The sequence below is a fragment of the Hoplias malabaricus genome, chromosome 4 (assembly GCF_029633855.1).
Source record: "Hoplias malabaricus isolate fHopMal1 chromosome 4, fHopMal1.hap1, whole genome shotgun sequence".
Taxonomy (NCBI): domain Eukaryota; kingdom Metazoa; phylum Chordata; class Actinopteri; order Characiformes; family Erythrinidae; genus Hoplias; species Hoplias malabaricus.
The window spans coordinates 55,053,148-55,072,410 of record NC_089803.1 but is presented as its reverse complement, the minus strand read 5'-3'; the positions used below and the strand labels follow the sequence as shown (position 1 = coordinate 55,072,410).

At 37.8% G+C, this 19,263-nt stretch overlaps 1 protein-coding gene across 2 annotated transcripts in view; it reads right to left on the bottom strand.

Moving 5' to 3' along the window:
* The window catches only part of cfap54 (cilia and flagella associated protein 54), a 33,416-nt gene extending 15,304 nt beyond the window's left edge, over nucleotides 1–18,112 (bottom strand). The window contains exons 1-41 of one of the 2 annotated variants that reach the window (XM_066667758.1): nucleotides 17,912–18,112; nucleotides 17,701–17,806; nucleotides 17,360–17,503; nucleotides 16,439–16,607; nucleotides 16,290–16,348; nucleotides 16,043–16,186; nucleotides 14,602–14,715; nucleotides 14,385–14,486; nucleotides 14,109–14,301; nucleotides 13,091–13,189; nucleotides 12,867–12,979; nucleotides 12,641–12,770; nucleotides 12,063–12,154; nucleotides 11,820–11,957; nucleotides 11,548–11,698; nucleotides 11,014–11,078; nucleotides 10,768–10,902; nucleotides 10,330–10,459; nucleotides 10,168–10,242; nucleotides 9,956–10,077; nucleotides 9,309–9,494; nucleotides 8,349–8,441; nucleotides 7,741–7,926; nucleotides 7,511–7,653; nucleotides 7,103–7,250; nucleotides 6,785–6,940; nucleotides 6,433–6,555; nucleotides 6,117–6,245; nucleotides 5,870–6,017; nucleotides 5,265–5,357; nucleotides 4,621–4,747; nucleotides 4,438–4,534; nucleotides 4,275–4,354; nucleotides 3,667–3,879; nucleotides 2,984–3,168; nucleotides 2,477–2,667; nucleotides 2,090–2,299; nucleotides 1,364–1,542; nucleotides 1,002–1,137; nucleotides 310–424; nucleotides 65–220 (exon numbers count right to left, since the gene is read on the bottom strand). In XM_066667758.1, coding sequence (XP_066523855.1) covers nucleotides 65–220; nucleotides 310–424; nucleotides 1,002–1,137; nucleotides 1,364–1,542; nucleotides 2,090–2,299; nucleotides 2,477–2,667; nucleotides 2,984–3,168; nucleotides 3,667–3,879; nucleotides 4,275–4,354; nucleotides 4,438–4,534; nucleotides 4,621–4,747; nucleotides 5,265–5,357; nucleotides 5,870–6,017; nucleotides 6,117–6,245; nucleotides 6,433–6,555; nucleotides 6,785–6,940; nucleotides 7,103–7,250; nucleotides 7,511–7,653; nucleotides 7,741–7,926; nucleotides 8,349–8,441; nucleotides 9,309–9,494; nucleotides 9,956–10,077; nucleotides 10,168–10,242; nucleotides 10,330–10,459; nucleotides 10,768–10,902; nucleotides 11,014–11,078; nucleotides 11,548–11,698; nucleotides 11,820–11,957; nucleotides 12,063–12,154; nucleotides 12,641–12,770; nucleotides 12,867–12,979; nucleotides 13,091–13,189; nucleotides 14,109–14,301; nucleotides 14,385–14,486; nucleotides 14,602–14,715; nucleotides 16,043–16,186; nucleotides 16,290–16,348; nucleotides 16,439–16,607; nucleotides 17,360–17,503; nucleotides 17,701–17,806; nucleotides 17,912–18,060 — 5,524 coding nt within the window. In that variant the 5' untranslated portion in view covers nucleotides 18,061–18,112. Of the gene's footprint in view, nucleotides 1–64; nucleotides 221–309; nucleotides 425–1,001; nucleotides 1,138–1,363; nucleotides 1,543–2,089; nucleotides 2,300–2,476; nucleotides 2,668–2,983; nucleotides 3,169–3,666; nucleotides 3,880–4,274; nucleotides 4,355–4,437; nucleotides 4,535–4,620; nucleotides 4,748–5,264; nucleotides 5,358–5,869; nucleotides 6,018–6,116; nucleotides 6,246–6,432; nucleotides 6,556–6,784; nucleotides 6,941–7,102; nucleotides 7,251–7,510; nucleotides 7,654–7,740; nucleotides 7,927–8,348; nucleotides 8,442–9,308; nucleotides 9,495–9,955; nucleotides 10,078–10,167; nucleotides 10,243–10,329; nucleotides 10,460–10,767; nucleotides 10,903–11,013; nucleotides 11,079–11,547; nucleotides 11,699–11,819; nucleotides 11,958–12,062; nucleotides 12,155–12,640; nucleotides 12,771–12,866; nucleotides 12,980–13,090; nucleotides 13,190–14,108; nucleotides 14,302–14,384; nucleotides 14,487–14,601; nucleotides 14,716–16,042; nucleotides 16,187–16,289; nucleotides 16,349–16,438; nucleotides 16,608–17,359; nucleotides 17,504–17,700; nucleotides 17,807–17,911 lie in introns of those variants that run through there. The other variant, XM_066667759.1, reaches the window with a different exon arrangement.
* Nucleotides 18,113–19,263: the final 1,151 nt, after the last annotated feature.

The following is a 19,263-nucleotide window of genomic DNA, read 5'->3' as shown; positions in this document are numbered from 1 at the left end:
CCCAATATCTCCTCTGTGTTGGTCTCAAATGTAGTGTGTGTGCAGGATAGTAAGTGAGACTCACAGTGCTGTGTGCCAGCCAGCAGAAGCAGGAGCAATGTGCGGCTGTGTTGGAATGTGCGCAACGTGTAGCTGCTTTTGGTCAACGTTTCTCTGAAACAGCTCAATGTGTCCTCAATATCCAATGGCACACACACAACACACATAGACCTTTTCACTTCTGTGCAGAAAAAAAATACCACTTAGACATGCACTCACAGCACAATGAGCATGTAAAGAGCAATGAGCATGATCATCATCACTGTATACCTGCCAGCTCCAGAGGTTCAGAGCCTTCGTTACTTGCTGTGTCTCTGTGCTGATTTTCTGCACTGGAGCTCCAGTGTAACAATAACTGTTTACTCGCATAGTTCCTACAGTTGATCTGTAAACCACAGAAAATCATACAGCACAAGATGAGTTAAAAAAGTGGCCACTTTGGAGTTGTCCTGCCTCTTAGTGTGAATCTCTCCAATCACAGTGCTGGGACCCACATTTATGTGAGAGCACAAAGACAAGCTTAAAGTGAGTAAAACATACACAACAAGAGCAAACGATTTGTACAAACTGCAGTACCCTGAATAGACAGGGTAGGAACCGTACTGTGTTGTTTCATACTTATGGTATTTTAACCAAAGCTTGCCAATAAGATATTTTATTTAGGACCCTAGGGAACTGCATTAACTTTTGGAAGAGGGGTATAAAATTTTCCCTTTAAACCCTAATAGCTTTAGTTCCTCATTTTTGGCCTGCTACATACATTACATTACCCTGAGCACAATTGCTTTTTCTGATCACAACTATATTTCAGGGTTTCACAAACATGCTGAAGTTAAATAATATGTTATACAATACAACCCACAATGTAGAGATTACACTGTATCTATTACAGAAAAATTAAATTAGCACCGCCATGTTTCATGCAGTTTAAGAGTTTTAACTGTCTGCTATTTTAAGTTCACCTTTTCTCCAGTTGTAGTTTCTGTGTGTGTGAACTGAGGTTGAGGGACTGGAGGCCCTCCAAAGTAACTGATTCTTTCCACCAGTCTCCTCTGAGCATGTACCAATATAGGAGTTATCATATGAGTGTAGTGCTCCCTGAAATAGATGCAAAAATGAAATGCTTCATTATACAGACAACAGGGGGAGATATAAAGCTTAAATAATTAAAGAAGCCCAAAAGATCTTTGTCACTTGGGAGGAAGTGTGCTTTTAATCACGTTAATGAAATAAGTGCATCATCACCAGTAACAAAGTGTCTATTCTTTGGCCAGACAAAATAAATAAACTAAAAAAAATTGCCCACCTCAGTGAGAGAGCTCACCGTGTATAGTAATTGTAGAGCAAAGCAAGGTGTGTGAGAGTTTCCCACTTGGCTTGGTGGTAGAGGAGTTCCAGTGTGTACAGAACAAGGTTTCTTAGCCAACGCACTTCCACCAGCTCTCCATCACCCTGAGGCCTGGCCTCTAATACTTCTTCTTCTTCATCATACACCTTCCACACCTATCACACACAAGAAGAGGTATCAGAATTGAAAAGCAGACAGAGAGAAAGATGGACAGACAGATACATAGAATAGATTCTTTGACTCTGACATGTCAAGCTAGATCTCACATATGCATTCCAAGCATCTCTACACTACCTGAGTGCCTCTTCGATTCAGCAAGCTATACAGTTTCCAAAAAAGAGCACATAAATATTTATACTAAATATTTTAGTATAAGTATTAGTATAAGTGATATAAGTTTGAACATTTATTGAACATTTATTTTTAGTTTTTTTTTTCAAATAAACCAACTCTAATTGATTAAATGAAAAAAGAAATCAACAATTTAAACAAATATATAAATTCTCACTAGCTGAAACCCAGGTATGTTTTGTTTTATTGTATGTTTCTTGTCATAATGATTTATAATTTTGGTTAATTTATAACTCCATATATTATAAGAATAAAATAATAAAATAAATAAAATAAAATTCCAGCATATAACAGTAAATTATATTAGGGATACTGTAACGTAATATTTTTACTCAAATAGCCCAGCACTACCTGCAGCCTCTCCATCATGTCCATGAGCAGATCTGAAGCTAGTACTAGCAGGGGTGTAAACACCGTGCACAACTGATCTAGAGTCAGTTTGCTAGATGAGTCACAGATTTGGTCATGCTGCACCAGCAATACCATGTTGCTGAACTGGTCCCACAAAATACTACAAACCCACTGCAAAGATGTCCAAAGGCATCCACGATGGGCCAGCACCTACACATAGTTTAATAAAGCATGAAGATATTCACAATGTGAACTGCATATATTATCACTAAATTTCACTAGAATGTTTGTCCTTTAATGTCTAATGTTGTAATGTGCACTATGTTTATGTTTTAACTGCAACATTTTGCATAACGTGAGTTGAATTCAGTGGAAATGTATGTGTACCATAGCTCTCCGCAAGTGTACTGAGGCCTTGTCGAGGGTTTCAAGCAGGTAAGAGACCATGCACTGTGTTGCAGGTTTCAATGCAACCATCTCACTGCTGTCTGAGTCATTGGTCATTTGTGTCCGTGAGGAGTCCAGGTCACTGTCTTCTTCACTGTCGACAGTCTCTTCTTTAGTGATGTTCGGTGCTCCTTTTATTTAAACGATATTTGAATATGGAATCAAATAAAATGTTTAGATTTTGAACAATTTCTATTTTGCGTGGCAATCAGACTTAACAAAACACACTTACATAACAGTTTTACTGAAATGGTCAATATTCCAACTAAATGCTAGTTGGATTCCCTGAATGTAGTTCATAGTCACCTACAGTAATTGGAGTTTAGATGACTTTAGTTCTGTTTTGGGCCAGATTTGCTCTCTGGGACAAAATCTGTCCAATCATCATTAACAAGGATCTGAATAAGGTCAATTATTTAAAAGCTTCAAAGTGTTATGTTTACTCACTGGGGCTGGTATCTTGGCTTTTTCGGATGGTTGATTTAGGGCAGGAAATGAGTTTAGGCTGAGTCCTGACTTTGAGGGTTGGTGGGATTAGTTGAGGAGGTCTGATGTGTTGAGGAATATTCTTCCATTTCACCAGTGTTCCAGTATGTGCCAGGGAAAATAAAAGTGGAGACATCCTGCTAAAACTGTAGTTCAGCAAAAAGAGAAAACATTTTCAGTGGTGAGACCTGAGAGACTGAATCTGCTTGATGAGAAATAAGATACATGCCAGAACATAATACATTAAAGCTGGATTGTGAACCATGATACCAAATTACATTCGGTTCCATTGTGGTACAGGATCTCTGATGTAAACAAAACTGAACACATCTGGTGACAATGTATGTTGTTTTGTTGATGTTAAAAGTGAAAAAAGTGATGTTAAAAAGTGATGCTTTACAGGTAAAAACTTCTGCCGATCACAACACACAATTAGTGTTTGCATAACTTAAAAAAACATAATGAGACATAATAAGAAGCTATGAAATCATTCCTATTTTATGTTTCATTTGTTTCCAATATGGTAAACATGGCAATCAAACTGCACTAAAATGAGAAGAATATTGGCAATTGTTCCATGCATATTTTACCATTGTTTACTGAGAAATAAAAAAAGCATGCAATTTAAAACTGTATAAGAGTACCAGTACTGTTGTGGTGCTTTAGAATGAGGCTGCATGCTCTTCCTCAGCAGACCTAGGTGTGCTTGGGCCAGGGCCAGGTTAATGTGGCAGCGCCATGTCCATTCTTCTGAGCAAACTTGCCTCAGCCTCCTCCTTCTCCGATGTCTTCTGACCAGCGGAGCTAGCAGCTTCATAAGAGTCTCTAATGCCTTACCATCTCTGCTACGCAACATGCTGCAACAAAATAAAACACAGAAAATACACATTTCAGACAGAAAGGAAACCTTAAGTAAAAAATGTACACCATTTCAATTTTCCCAAATTTTTATGCCATCATTGTAGTTATTTATTTAGCTATTGAAGTTTATATTCTTCACAAAACATTATGCCAACTGAAAAATGCAGAAAAAGGCTGGCTACAGAATGTATCAATATGTTATTACTCTGAAAATGTCTATTTTGTTTAATTTTATTAGATAGCAATATGTCACCCAGGGTCTGAAATCTTATAAGCAATTCTACATTATATTTCTTAATCCCTTATGTAATTAGTATATTGACAAAAGGTCTTTTTGAGCAATTCTTACATTTTAACTTTATGCATGACGTGGGTGAATATTATAGCTTACTTCTCAGAGATTCCTGGTCCAGGAGACTTTTGTGGGTCTTTCTTTAGTTTATCACTCCGAAAGCTGCTGACTTTTTGTTTCTGGTAAAAACATAAAAGTAGGAGTATTATGGATAGAGCTCTAGAGTGTATAAACAAAAATGTATCTGTGAATATTGTCTTACTTTATTGCTGTATTCTATGACAGATGATGTGTATTTCTTTACATCTTTCCATATCTGTTGTTTTGGCTTCTTCGGGGCTATTAAGCCTTCATCTCGCCTGCTCATGAAAACATATTTAAGACTTTTAACTAGATGATCACCTAAAGCACATACAAACCTGCATAAAAACATAAACACACAAACCTGCTCAGAGAACTTAAGATCTCTTGTCCCCACAGTGGCAGCAGCTCCAGCTGATCCTCCTGCAAAGCTTTTTGCATCAGGAGCACAGAAAACTCCAGAAAGCAAGAGCTATGTTTAAACTTCATGACTATTGTAATTGAAAGAAACAAAAGAATTCATTTATTTAATCATAACAGCCAGTACAACTTTTTTTTCTGGTGATATTTGTGAACACTAAAATATTATATATATATATATATATATATATATATATATATATATATATATATATATATATATATATATATATATATATATATATATATATATATATATATATAAGGCAAGAAAAATATTCATCCAGATTAGTTTTTGAAAGCAAGTGCATTTAAAAGAAGGGAAGCTGTCAAAAGGACAGATTAGAAATTTTATTAGTTATTTTCTGTGTAATTTTGTGTTACTAATATGTATATCTGTATGTATGTATGTATGTATGCAACATATATGTATATACATGTTTTTGGTCTGGAATAAAAATAACATTTTAAAAGTATTTAACGCTTCTTTTGACTGGGAAATAAATAAATGAAGGGTAGTCTCTTAATTTTACATTGCACTGTACATTACATGATAACTGAGTGACTGCAATACTCTCTCTCGAGTACCTTCTTTGAAGGCACTTTTGAGAGGGCTGAAACAGATGACTGTGTGAAGCTCTACAGGGTCTTTATATCCAGTGAGGTCACAGCCATGAGATTCTGTTGCATAAAACAAACAAAAAGCAAAAATAATATTAATAGACCTAATTCTCTGCATATGTCTGCAAGTAACTATAAGCAGCTATTGAAAAAATGTCTAACATGAAAATTTGGCCACATATTGAACAGTGTCTTAAGGGCATTCTATCTGAAACAAACAAAAGGATATTTAAAAAGCTACTATTCAAAATATCTCTTCAAAATGAATTGCAAAAACCTATATTAGAATTGTTCCGGTTTCCTCCCACGGTCCAAAAACACACGTTGGATCGGCGGCTCAAAAAGTGTCCGTAGTGTGAGTGTTTTAGTGAATGTGTGAGTGTGAGTCGCCCTGTGAAGGACTAGCGCCCTCTCCAGGGTGGGTTCCTGCCTTGCACCCAATGATTCCAGGTGGGCTCCGGAACCACTGCGACCCTGAACTGGATAAGCGCTTACAGACAATGAATGAATGAATGAATATATTAGAAATACAAAATAGGAGATCTTTAGAGAAAAACATTAAAAATTCCTACCTGTCTGAGTACAGACCCCTTTCTCCAGTGGTTTGTTCATTAGCAATTCTGCATTTTTGTGATTTAAGGAGCTACTCTCCAAAGCCTTCAGTTGTTCATTGAGCTCTACCTCATTGGAAGGCAGCTTTCTTTTCTGGAGTTTGTCGACCTGTAACACACAAACATATGAAATGCATTGTAAATTAGATATGTATTTTCTTTAATAAAAGTCTTAACTATCAGTAAAAGCTAAGTAAAGAGAACCCACTCCATCCTGTTCCACTTGTGCAGGCCTGCTGGTGGGCTGCTGGGGGATTTCAGTTATCTCCTGGAGAAGTTTTTTGCCTTGTTCAATCACTGATGATGCCATGCGGTACTCTTTTAAGGCTTGCAAACCCTGCAAGAACAACAGAGTAGTTTAAACATTTTGTGTAAACACTCCAAAATTTGTCTCAGCCCAAAAACAAAATCAACAATAAAAAAGAAAAAAAACTGTGGCCACTTTGAGGGCCAAAATAGATCAGGTATAATGAGTATTTGCTGAGTATAAATAATTGTTTGTAGGCTGGTTTGCATTATGTTACCTTAGCTACATAGTGTGTAATGCAGGCCACCATGTGGTGCAGGGATTCAGTAGTAGTAGCTGGCCGTTTTTGCTTAAGCACCGCTGGAATCTCCAGCAGCACCATTAGACACTTTAACAGCACCTGAAAGCACAAAGAACAAAAAATTATTTACAACCAAAACATGCCATGGGACAAAACCCAAAGCTTTTTCTAAATGATGGATATAGCCTGAAAATTAAGCCAACATTAGCTGGATTTATATAATATATAATTATATAAGACAGCAACTAAAGGGTTGGATGGGAGGAATCTGTTTGAGAAACAAAAACAAATCTGAGGTCAGTTTATTGAAACCATTGTTAACAATTACCTGAATCACAGTATATGACGGGATCTGATAGTATATAAGAGGTGCCAGGAGACCATAGCAGCTCACTACAGCTTGCAGGGCAGCACTGGCATCATTAAGATGTAAAGCCAGCTCTATGGCAACTAGCAAACTCTCACATTCTTCAAGTCTGGCCTCCTGTAGAAGTATAAATGTATCAGGTAAAAATAAACCCATGAATGTTCTGTTAAAATGTATTAAAATTCTCACTATAAAAAAATTAAACAAAAGAACAATGGAGATATTTAAGTAATTGTCAAAAATTGACACACAAGATACATTTCTCACTGTATAACTAACCTGGCACCAAATCAGGATGCTTTCAGCACAGAGGGAGTCACAATATAGTGCTCTCTCCTGAATGTGAATGTCAGTCTGAATGAAGATACAAGAAAGAAAGTACTGCTGCATAAGTGGAGAGGACAGTTTCAGAATCTCAGGGTGTAGCCTTCAAGGACGAAAAAACAAATAGGGTGTGTCATCTTAAATTTGTAGAAGCAAAAGGAGTTTTCCTATCATAAATTTAGTCAGTCTACCAAGAGACTTAATACAGATTTATACAAATACGTTGGAACTCTGAAACTATTTAAATTGAGTATGAATATATTTAAAATTGCTATTAAATTCATTACTTTTCTGGAGGAAGCATAGTTTCAATGAAAAAATATTTTGCCAAACTATTCCATGTCCATGAAAATATTTCTTTACCTTATCTTAGAAAACCTCTCAAGAGCCTTTTCTTCCATTGGCTCCTGAGAAGTTCTTTCTGAAGCTGAAGGAAGAGTAAAGTGACTCCAAATCTCACTGCAGGCTTTCTTGGCAATTGCATGTTGGTCTGTTTGGTAAGCCACCTGGAATGAAGATTAAAAGTTGAGTGGTCTTCGCCATACTTGTCATAGAATATAACATTCACATTAAATAGCCAAATGAAAACCTACCTGAGCTAGATGGGCCCAGGTCGTCAATAGTGGCAAAGGCAGAGAGGCCAGCAGGGGCCTGGTGGTCTCTCCAATTGTGTTGCTTACTAGGTTTCCCTGAGCATCGTAGGCAGCCACAGCAAAGACATATTTCTGATTGTGCTCTAGTCCACTGATGGAGAACACACATTCACCTCTAGAAGGAATCTGATTGAGGGCAAAGTTTTAATATCTTTATCAACAACATTCAAAGATTACTTGAACAATACAGTCAAAATGGAATAAAGAATATCACTTTAAATGCATGTGATGTGCTTTTAATCCTACATATATTAATTAAGAGTACTCTACAATTGATATTTATATTCTTATTTTCATAGTTTTGCCAGCAATTCCAGGGAGTGTATGTACTTTTATACTTTTTTAGAATAATGGCATTGCTGTTAAAAATGCCTTATTATAGGTGAGTTATAATGGAATGAATGATGTATAAAGAAATGGGAGTATTAAAATATTGCTAGTTATATTTTATATTATCTTATATCATTATAATATAATATCTGATCTTACCATCCTAGTACTTTTGCATTTAACATTTCAGAAAACAGAGTTAATGAAGGAAGGTTTACTGTTTCAGCAGTGCCAGGCAGATGGCTGTCTCCAATCCTCACTTTCAAATTAAGACCTTCCACTACTTTACCATAAATACGGTAATATGAAACCTGCATGGAAACAAAAGCACAGTCTGAAACATGATTTTCAGCTTTAGACTGCTTGGCACAACAAAAAGTTAGCCATAATAACCATGACTGCAGCTTCTTCCGATAGCTGTGTTTCTGGCATCAATAAGGTCTATTTTTCCAGGATGCTTAAGTGAAGGAACCTTGATAATGAGTGTCTTGTTTTTCAAGACAAATGGACAGTGTGCTTATTTTTGGATTAATTGAAAGGAAAGCCGTGATCACAAATGATCTGACCACACAGTGAACTAAACAGGAGCAAGACAGAGTGACAGCAGCAATTGTGTTGTGAGTGAAGGGATTGAAGTTGAAAGCATATTTGTGATTGAGAACTATGTCCAGATTATTTGGCTCAGTATATTTGGCTTGGCCAACGTCCCACAACCAGATCTGTAAATATTAATGTGGTCCAAGGGTGTCCCCACCCTTATTCTAAATGATTGCGCATTACAGGCCATGAAGATGCCTGTAGATGAAGATGTTTTCTATTGTTTGCAAACACAACAAAATGCAAAATCACATATCAGCTCTTTGAATGACGGCAATTCATTCATTTTTTATGCTCTCTAACAGCATCATAGGTCAGCAGGAACACAACATGGACAGGGCCCCAGACCATATCAGGACATCACATGCATACTCAGTCACTCACACAGTTAGACACACAATTTTGCACAGCCAGTCAGCCTAGCAATATATTTTTTAGAACAGAACGTGGCAGGAAACCAGAGGATCTAAAAAAATAAACATAAGGGGGGGGGGGGGTGACAATAGAAAATATATTTTCTGATTTTAGAAAGGATTTTGTGTTGCAGTCCTAATTTGATATGAGTACACTATAAAAATCACCTTATCCTCTAGGGCATACACTGCAGGTTTGAAGGTCATAGAAAAATTGGTACATGACAGCAGGACAGGAGGTGGAGGAGGAGGAATACATTCATCGTCTAGTCCTGATACAATTTCTGCAGAAGCAGAAGCCCCAGCCAGTTTTCTCTCCTCAACCTCTGCCTTCTCCATCAACACCACAGCCTCCTGAAGACAGAGAATACAGAGATCAAGAGATACTTATAGAACAAACATCATGAAAATTTAAAGTATCCATTTCACAATATATATATATTTGAGGTGGCAAACAAAATAAATTATCAGTTATCTTAGTGGAGTGGTGTCCTCGGATTTCAAATGTAATATATCCAGGAGTGAATACTCGCTTAACAACCAACTAGCAACCGACCTTAGCAGTCAACAACTGTACCATAGCAACACATTGGCGACAGCCTCACAGGAAGTGGGAAAGTTGGGGGTACGATTTAGCTGCGCAACCATTTCCCATTTCCTCCCTTGAAACGCAGACCTCTAGTTAAACTAAGTGGTGAGCAGCATATAAACTGGAAACCTAAGAAATTTCTATTTCTAATAAAATACTATATTACTATTTTTCAAAATCCACTGGTGACACCAATAGTCTGCATGAGATGAGCTTCCACACTTACCTCAATCAACTTTTTGGTGCCTGGATTTGAAGGGTTTTTCCTGTAGAAAAGCAAGGCCTTCTGCAGCAGGAATAGAACTTTGGATATTTTGTTCCTCTTGATCTTCTCCAACAGCATACTCTCTTTTAGAAAAAAATGAAACCACATAAGCTAGCACTATTCAATCTGCACACTGCACACATTAAAAATAGGCTAGAATCAGTTGATCTCACCAACTCTGGCTCTCTCTGACTGTGCCTCTGAATGCTGTACCATTGACTTCTTCATGCTATCAGCATTCTCTTCACCTGAAAAGAAGAAACACAGCAGGTCACATATAATTAACAAATATATTTTTCCTCCCATGGGGTCTTTCATCTAGGCATGCCTCTCACCTGAGAAGGTATCTATAAGTCTGAGAGACACTCTGTGGTGAAAAGCCAGCAATTCTATGTGCAGGTCCATCAAAAGGGAAATGACAGATGAAGGCTGTGCAGTCGATGTCATATGCGCTCCAACAGACTTCTGAAAATGCAAAAGAAAATCATAAAAAAAAAGCAAATCAATCAAAAAAAGCAATATAAAAAAAGCATACCAAAGTACATCATCCAAACTAAACACATCCAGTGTCTGTATATATATACACATACATACATACTCTGAAAATGTTATTTTGCTGAAAATGCTAGCACACACTTATGAGATTAGAATTTTCCCAAAAGCCTGTAATTTTATTACTACTTTCTAATTATTTATTCGCTCTATTCACATTCCCATTTGACATGTGAATTAATTTGACATACATAGCTTCAGGAGACTGTGTACAATACTACCTGCAAAAACAAGGAGTCACAGATGGCTGAGGCATCACGGGGGAGAGACACAGCCCTGCCACTTGAAAAACATTCCAGGCCTCTTTTCAACACACCGTATGTCATCTCCAGCAGCTCTCTTTCAGACCTCGGGAACTAAGAAGAGTCAACCAGTGTTTACATTTTAAACATTATCAAACCACGTTAGAACAATTCCAGTAAAATGTATAAATGTATTAATGAAAACACTATATTTAATGAGCATACCATGAAAGACATATGTGTATGTTTCTCGACAGGAGTGGACTGCAGACTGCTGTGATCTGATAAAACTACAGAGATAAAAAAAACAGGTAACATAATTCCACAAATTTCACATACATAAATGCAATTCATTCAGGCAAGTTTACAGAACACAGAATCAGATTAAACATTGATATGTGTACTGCATGATTGCATAGTCTTAGATTGAACTGAAAAAAAGCAGCATTAATACTGCAAGGTAATGTTAAACATGTAACTTAACTTAATTATCAAATCTTTACTTGCAGCTGCCCAGAATTAAATATAGTTATATAAAGTCATTTGATTTGGCTAATCTGTGCTTGTTATTTTAAATCGGCTGTCTGGGTGTGGATTTGAGCTAAACTGTGAAATACTTGGAGGTGTCTAGGTGAAGTACAGAACCAGACTTTGTCCCACCAAGCAGTTAATAATTAATAAACACTATTTTACATATCTAGTTTTTATATTATCATGCAATTTTACAGAGGATAAACAAAATAGATAGGAACTGTATACCTATTTTTGTGCCAGATGGTGGAGGGGAGTCTGCACCTCCCTCCAGGACCATGGCCATCCTGAGCGTCATTTCTGCCACCATCACTAGGTCTATTTCACCCAACTGACACACATATGCCACCTCACACAACAGGAATAGAGTTTGTGCCCACTGTAACACAGTAAGCGTTAACTTCATTGATTAACTATGCAACAGAACACCCATGAACAGCTCAGAAGTCATAAAAATGGTATTCAGGACAGCACTAATTTTTATAGTTAATAATAATCACCTTGTCTTGATTCTCTGTTTTACCCAGATAGCGTACTGGCTCGGAGTATCTTGCCTGAGCTCTCTGAAACACATGCTTACATTTAGCCCAGAGAAAAAGCACAATATCTAGCACCATGTCTGCATCTGGTTGAATATCCTGCGCACAGAAGCAAACAAGAGAACACAATCATCCACTTAGCAATCTTTTACTGCTGATCTTGCAAAATTCCACAAGCTGAGTAAGTGACAAAAAAGGGCTCACCTGGGCTGCCTCACAGACACACAAATGTAGAGTCTGGACCAGATTAAAGAGCTCATTTGTCATGGATACCTGACCCATGCTCTTGTCTTTATCTGGAGATGTACAGAGGAGGAATGTATCACACAATACATTGTAGAAATGCTGTCAGGATCCCAGAATATCAGAAGTTTGTTAGACTGAGACTTCAATAAAAATCAAATTTACAATTATATCTTGTAACATCTTTTTTATATCCCTAATTGAAAATTAAGTTAATCAGTCAAGACATGTTTCATGTCCTGGAAACAGAAAAAGATAAAAGTACAAACACATTTTAAATTTGAGATGACTTGAGACGATACTACTGGTTTTAGCAAGGTGTAGATTTGGTGTAGTTTGCCCACTGTGTAATGATCCAGGCATGGAATCATGTGTGTTCCACTACTTTTCAGTTTCTTTAGTGTCTACATTTGCTCCAGAGAAAAAGTAAAAAACGCTGGACACAAAACAGGGCATTACTGATTGTCTACAACAGATTTCTTCTGATTTTCCACTTTCTTCTGGAAAAACATGACATGCTATTTTTAAAGGTTTCGTACCTGACAAAGACTCAGCGGTAATACTCTCTTTAATGCCCAGCTTAACTCTGTGAGCAGATATGAGGTTCTGCAAGGCTTCCAGCAGGGTGAGCTCCAGCTCAGCCTTCCTGAAGGGACGACCCTCCAAGTTCTGCCAGATAAAAATAAGCAGGAGAAGTGTCTGAACGCACAGAATATGGCAAATGCTATATATATATATATATAAACACTTTTTCAATTTACTTACAGCCAAAAAAGCCATAAGGCTGTCTGAAAGACTGCAAAACATGTCCCACTGTTCATATCTGAAGAGCAGTTTCACAAACTTCACTGCAGCATCCACAGAGATCTGATTCTCCCCTGCGTACATATATTATTGTGTTTATATATATTTTAATACATTAACCACAAGCTAAGCCACAAACTAAAAACAACAAAACTGAGGAAAATCATATCAAATTAAAGGCTCACCAGTTGCTGCCATTTCCATTAGTGTGTAAGTAGAAGTGATGGCATTCAAAGAGGGAGGAAGGCTGTCATTATGCACTCGGTCAGAAGAGCCTCCATTTCCTACAGCACAAAATTTTTATATGTATTTATATCTATGCACATCTAGGTGAATATGCTGATGTATATATTTGTATAGGCAAAGCTACCTATTATATTATGTCATGACTAAGTGCCACACAAGATCACTTTGTCATTCTACAATTACAGACAGTCCACCTGTTGCTCTGAATACTTTGCTTGTCCCTTACACTTTGCTCTTCCGTGGTCAGAGCCACCAGAGAGCAGGTATGATTTGGGTAGTGTTGCACTGTTACAAGTGGATCAGTCACAGCAGTGCTGCTGGGGTTTTAAACACTGCGCCCACTCACTGTCCACTCTATCTTGTTGGTTCACCTTGCAGATAAAGTTAGAGACAGTAGCTGATTTTTCGCTGCACCGTTTGTGTTGGTTGTCCTCTTGTCCTTGATCAGTCAACATAGGACACCACCCACAGGATGCTGTAGGCTGGATATTATGGTTCTCACCATAATATGGACCACCTGCTTTGTGGTGGTCCTGTGGGGGACCTAACCATTGAACAAAACGATGAAAGGGAGTAAACAACAAGGCAGAGCAACAGATGGACTATAGTCTGTAACTGAAGAATCACAAAGTGCTCCTGTATGGTGTGACCTGGAAGTATAGGCAAAATAAAAACAAAAAAGTGGTCGTAATGCTATGGTTGATCATTGCATAAAGGTAACTAATGAAAAAAACTAAATAAATAATTAGAGAATCTCAACGGCTATAGATGCTTCTAGACAGGACTGCAGTGTGTTGGCCTTTGTTATATTCAGAATAAAGACAAAATAACTTTGATGAAACAACCACACTCGTCTAGAGAAAAGGGAGAAAATCATATTGAAATTTGTCTTTTGAAAGAAAATAAAAATCAACATCAGCATTTAACTTATATGCAGAGAGATATGAAGAGATGTACCAGACAATATGCTGATGCCAGCTGACATGAGCTCAAGAGCCACCTCCTGGATTTCAGGTTCTTCAGAAATGCCTATGTGCAGGGGTCTGCGGGAACTGTCCCACAGTGCTTCCAGCACTGCCAGGAACTGAGCAGCATTCCCTTCAAACAGCTCCATGAGGATCCGCTCTGTCACTGTCCGAGGCCATGGAATCTAGAGGAATAGGTATAAAGTTAGAGGTTAAAGATATAAATAGAATAGAAAACATAGCTACAATATAAAATAACAAAACTCACACTGTGACCTTCCTTGAGGCTACTCTTCTGTTTAGACCTAAAAAGTCCTTTAGGTTTCTTCCGTGTTTCATACACTGACCGTTTAAATATCATCACTGCAAGCTGAGCTCAACACAGCAGTAGAAAATTAGAAGTGTGAACAGAATTTCTTGTAACAAAACAAGTAGTTATGTGATCATGCTTTATATCTCAACAATAAAGTGAATTTCACACATACTTTTATTGTGGCTTCTTTAAATGCTCTCTGTGTTTCACCTGATGGTAGTGTCCCACTCATGTCCTCGAGCTTCGCCAATTCACTTATTTTACCAAGAGCTCTTCTTGCAAACACCTACACAGGAAAGTCACAATTACATTAACATCCTTTCATTCATTCATTTCATTATCTTTAACCGCTTATCCAGTTCAGGGTAACGGTGGGTCCAGAGCCTACCTGGAATCATTGGAGGCAAGGCAGGAATACACCCTGGAGGGGGCACCAGTCCTTCACAGGGCAACACACACACATTCACTCACACACTCACACCTACGGACACTTTTGAGTCGCCAATCCACCTACCAACGTGTGTTTTTGGACCCGGGGAGAACACACCAGCTCCTCACAGACAGTCACACGGAGCGGGAATCAACCCCACAACCTCCAGGTCCCTGGAGCTGTGTGACTGCGACACTACCTGCTGCGCCACCGTGCCGCCCCATTAGCATTCCAAACAATCATATTACCTAATCATTATTATTAACTGAACCAGTACCAACTTAGAATAAGACTATACTTTTAATGGTTAATTAATGCTTTAAAATATCTGTATTATTTATTATATTAATAGTCAACAATTAGGGTATTAATGCATTCATAGTCATTAATTATCTGTTATAACACATAGATAGAAAGGGCAATGGCGACCTGTTGTTTGCTAAATAGTGAACCCATATCCATCTACACTGATAAACCTCAGATCTTGCTGGATACTGACCTTAATTTGTCTTCTCCATCAATCAGCATTAAGCTTGTTGGCTTCATCACATATTTGTTGATAAGTTTAACTATTTAATAAATAAACCACCAACTAAGCGTCTTTTATAAATAAGTGATAATGTGGTATATCTTAACATGTGAGCTGATTACATTCACATTAGCTTATTCTTTACATTGACATTTTCAGTGTTTCAGAGGTGTTCGTTTCACTTTTGTGTTATTGTTGTGTAAACGATTATTAATGTCATTTATGGTGTTTACACCCTAATTTATAATAGTAATATAATTTATAATATAATATAATAGTAATAAACAGGTTTTTAAACAATTTATATACCTTTATAATTATATATAGTCTTGCCTAGTCTACTGTTATTTTTCACTTACAGTGTAGAGTTTTCTAGTGTTTATATATTCTTCTAATAAAGCACTGTTGAGGTAACTTTAATTACAATTTTAAAATAAGCTGTTTTCATAATTTAATATTAGTTGGTTGTTATATATATATATATATATATATATATATATATATATATATATATATATATATATATATATATAAACATATATATTTGTATTTTAGCGTAGCATACAACCATGCTTTTCTTTCTGCCACATATGAATTAGCACAAGTTTCCTACCACACAGACAGCACATTATTTAGCATCACTGAGAAGCTGACCTCTGCCTGAACTGCATCCTGGACATGATAATAACATTCACATACAGCACAGTATAGCGTGGCCCTCCAAGGCAAAAAACTAGGTGTCATCAGTGGGACACATGTCTCCATGCATATACAGGCCCACAGCAGGTACTCTATAGCCTGAAAAGAAGCAAATCAGAGTTCTGTCACAAGCAACTTAATATTTAAAAACACAAATCTGCATTAGCACATGCTGTCACTGAAAACCTGTAAGATTGGTTACCTGTGCAGCCTGGCTCTTGGACATCATGTACCTGCATATGTTGTATATGTGCAAAGATCCTATGGAAATAAAGAAAATTTGGAAACTTCCAACTATGTTAACATCTCATACCATCTTAAACCATTGAGAAGGGCTGTTGAATGAAATACCATTGTACAATAACCAGCATAAGCTCTCATGGGGCAGGATGGCTTGCATCATGATGCGCAAAAAATGCAGAATGCCTAGAAGCTTCTGCAGGCCACTCTGATCTGGTTGCTTAAACCTCTCTCGAACCAGGTGGAAGGTACACAGACACTCCCCCTGCAGAGCACGAAACTGTCACACACACACACACACATACTAAAAGTTAAAGAATGGAAATAATAGTTATTTCATATATTAAATAAGATCCTCATGTCTTACAAGATTTTTTCATGGACATTCACCATCATAGTCCCACAGAATCTCGCCAAAACAATTAAAATGACATAGTGTTTGGGATTTTTAATGATGCAATAAATCAGCGTTAAATGAGCACTGTGCATCCTCACCTGCCACTGTGTTAAATACATACACCTCATTCGTCCACCTTGTAGAGGTATAGTTAGATACAGTAGCTCTGTTGCTGCAGTTTGTGTTAGTTACCCTTTATTCCTTCATCAGTGGTCAAAGAACGCTGCCCACAGGATGTTGATGTATGGATACATTTGGTTGGTGGAAAATTCTCTGTCCAGTAGTGACATTGAAGTGTTTACAATTTCCAACAATGCTGCTGTGTCTGATCCACTCCTACTATTGCAACACACTAATACTTCAGTGTCACTGCTTTGCTGAGAATGATTCACCACCCTAATCAAACCTGTACATCTGTGGCGCTACAGTGTTCTTGGCCACTGAACAACAGGATGAAAGGGGAAAATAAAAGGATGCGGAGTAACAGATGGAGTAATTGCAGAAATAAAATGTGCACTTATATAATAAATTGGCCAATGTATGTAGAAACGAGGTAGTTTTCATGTTTGGCTGATTGGTGTATAGTGTATCCTGCAGGTGTTGTTCATGTCAAGTGTGGGACAAAGGTCTCTAACCATAAGTTGTGCTCCTTCTGAATCAAAGCCCTCTCGAAAGAAAGATTTATTGAATTGCTCCACATCCCTGATGTTCTCCAAGTCATCAGTACAGAACTGGTACAGATATTTTCGGTAACCCTGCCACTGCGCCAGTCTGTAAAACTACAGACACAAATAGAAACCTGTTCACAGGCTAATACAGACCTGTTTTAATACAATAACCCACAAACACACACTGGCATAAGACAGAATTAACAGATGAAGCAGTTTACCTACATTTGCTAAAATCAGTTAAAAGACCTGTAATTTAAACATTTAAGGCAACGTAGAAAAAATAGACGAAATGAACGTTAACTTACTTTATTTTCGTAAAGGAAATGTGCAATATTCAGTAGGTGTTCCTCGAAGTAAAGAGTGGGCAGACGAGGCTGGTAATTTTTCCATATATCAAATAGTTTCATGGACCTGCCAAATCGAAAGAAATGTTTAAAAATCCATACGCATTAGCATTAGAGTCCTGGTGGATGTGTTCTAACGTTTCTGTCAAAGTAACAAAGACTAACATCTCACCCTCTGGCATAAGACGACTGGTCCAAGTTGGGCGAGTCACGAATTTTTTTCATGTGTGTTTTAAATTCTTTTAAAGCCTTCTCAAAGGCAGATAGGACTGGATTAGATTTATCTAATTTTCCATAATAGGACGCTGGTAACGGCTCCATTTTAGAGTAGCTCCGTGCGTTAGCACAACAGCTAACGTGGATAAGTTTGTGAGTGTTCCCGTGGAAACGAGCAGAGCTTCTGCTGTACGTATGGGGCCTGTTTCAAATGGAGACAAGCTGTAGATCAAACTGTAGCCATAAAATAACTAAAAACTTACCAAGAGAATAGAAATGAACTATAAAATATTTAACACACACCTTCAACAAAATTAACTGATTCGTGTATGTCGGGGTGACAGGAGTTTAGTATTAATAGTTTGAAGGTTAAGTGTTACTTTTGGCAAATTGATTCTCTGCATTTAACCCATTCAGCTTAATGAACACACAGATAAACACTAGTGAGCATTTTTAGACCCATATCGGGGCAGTGACAACATATGCAACCACAACAGCAGACTGCCAGCCAGCCATAGCGCCCGAGGAGCAGGATCTTGCTCAAGGCCTCAGCAGTGGATGAATATATAATGTTTGTATCTCTGGTCTCAAGCTGGCCTCTCTAACCTTAGGCCAGAGCTGCCCCTAGTCCGTGTTTATGAAATGTGAACAACCCTCGTACATTCAATATTTATTTTGAAATCAACCAGTAAGAACTTTATTTTTAATCTGTAATGCAGTAACAGCCTCTACTCTTTGAAAAAGTCTACTCTAGAAGTTGGGACAATTGCTGTGAGGATTTTTGTGTATTCAGCATCTGAATATATTGACTTGGTATCCCAAAATAATTCATTCATTCATTATCTGTAACCGCTTATCCTGTTCAGGGTTCAGGTGGGTCCAGAGCCTACCTGGAATCATTGGGCGGAAGGCGGGAATACACCCTGGAGGGGGCGCCAGTTCTTCACAGGGCAACACAAACTCACACACACATTCACTCACACACTCACACCTACGGACAATTTGACTCGCCCATCCACCTACCAACGTGTGTTTTTGGACTGTGGGAGGAAACCGGAGCACCCGGAGGAAACCCACGTGGACACAGGGAGAACACACCAACTCCTCACAGACAGTCATCCGGAGTGGGAATCGAACCCACAACCTCCAGGTCCCTGGAGCTGTGTGACACTACCTGCTGCGCCACCGTGCCACCCCTATCCCAAAATAATGAGCTATTTAATTGAAATATTGAGATAGTAACTTACATATTTATGGGGGAGGGGGGGGGTGTGCCTTTTTATTATTATTTTATGTGATGTAAACGGG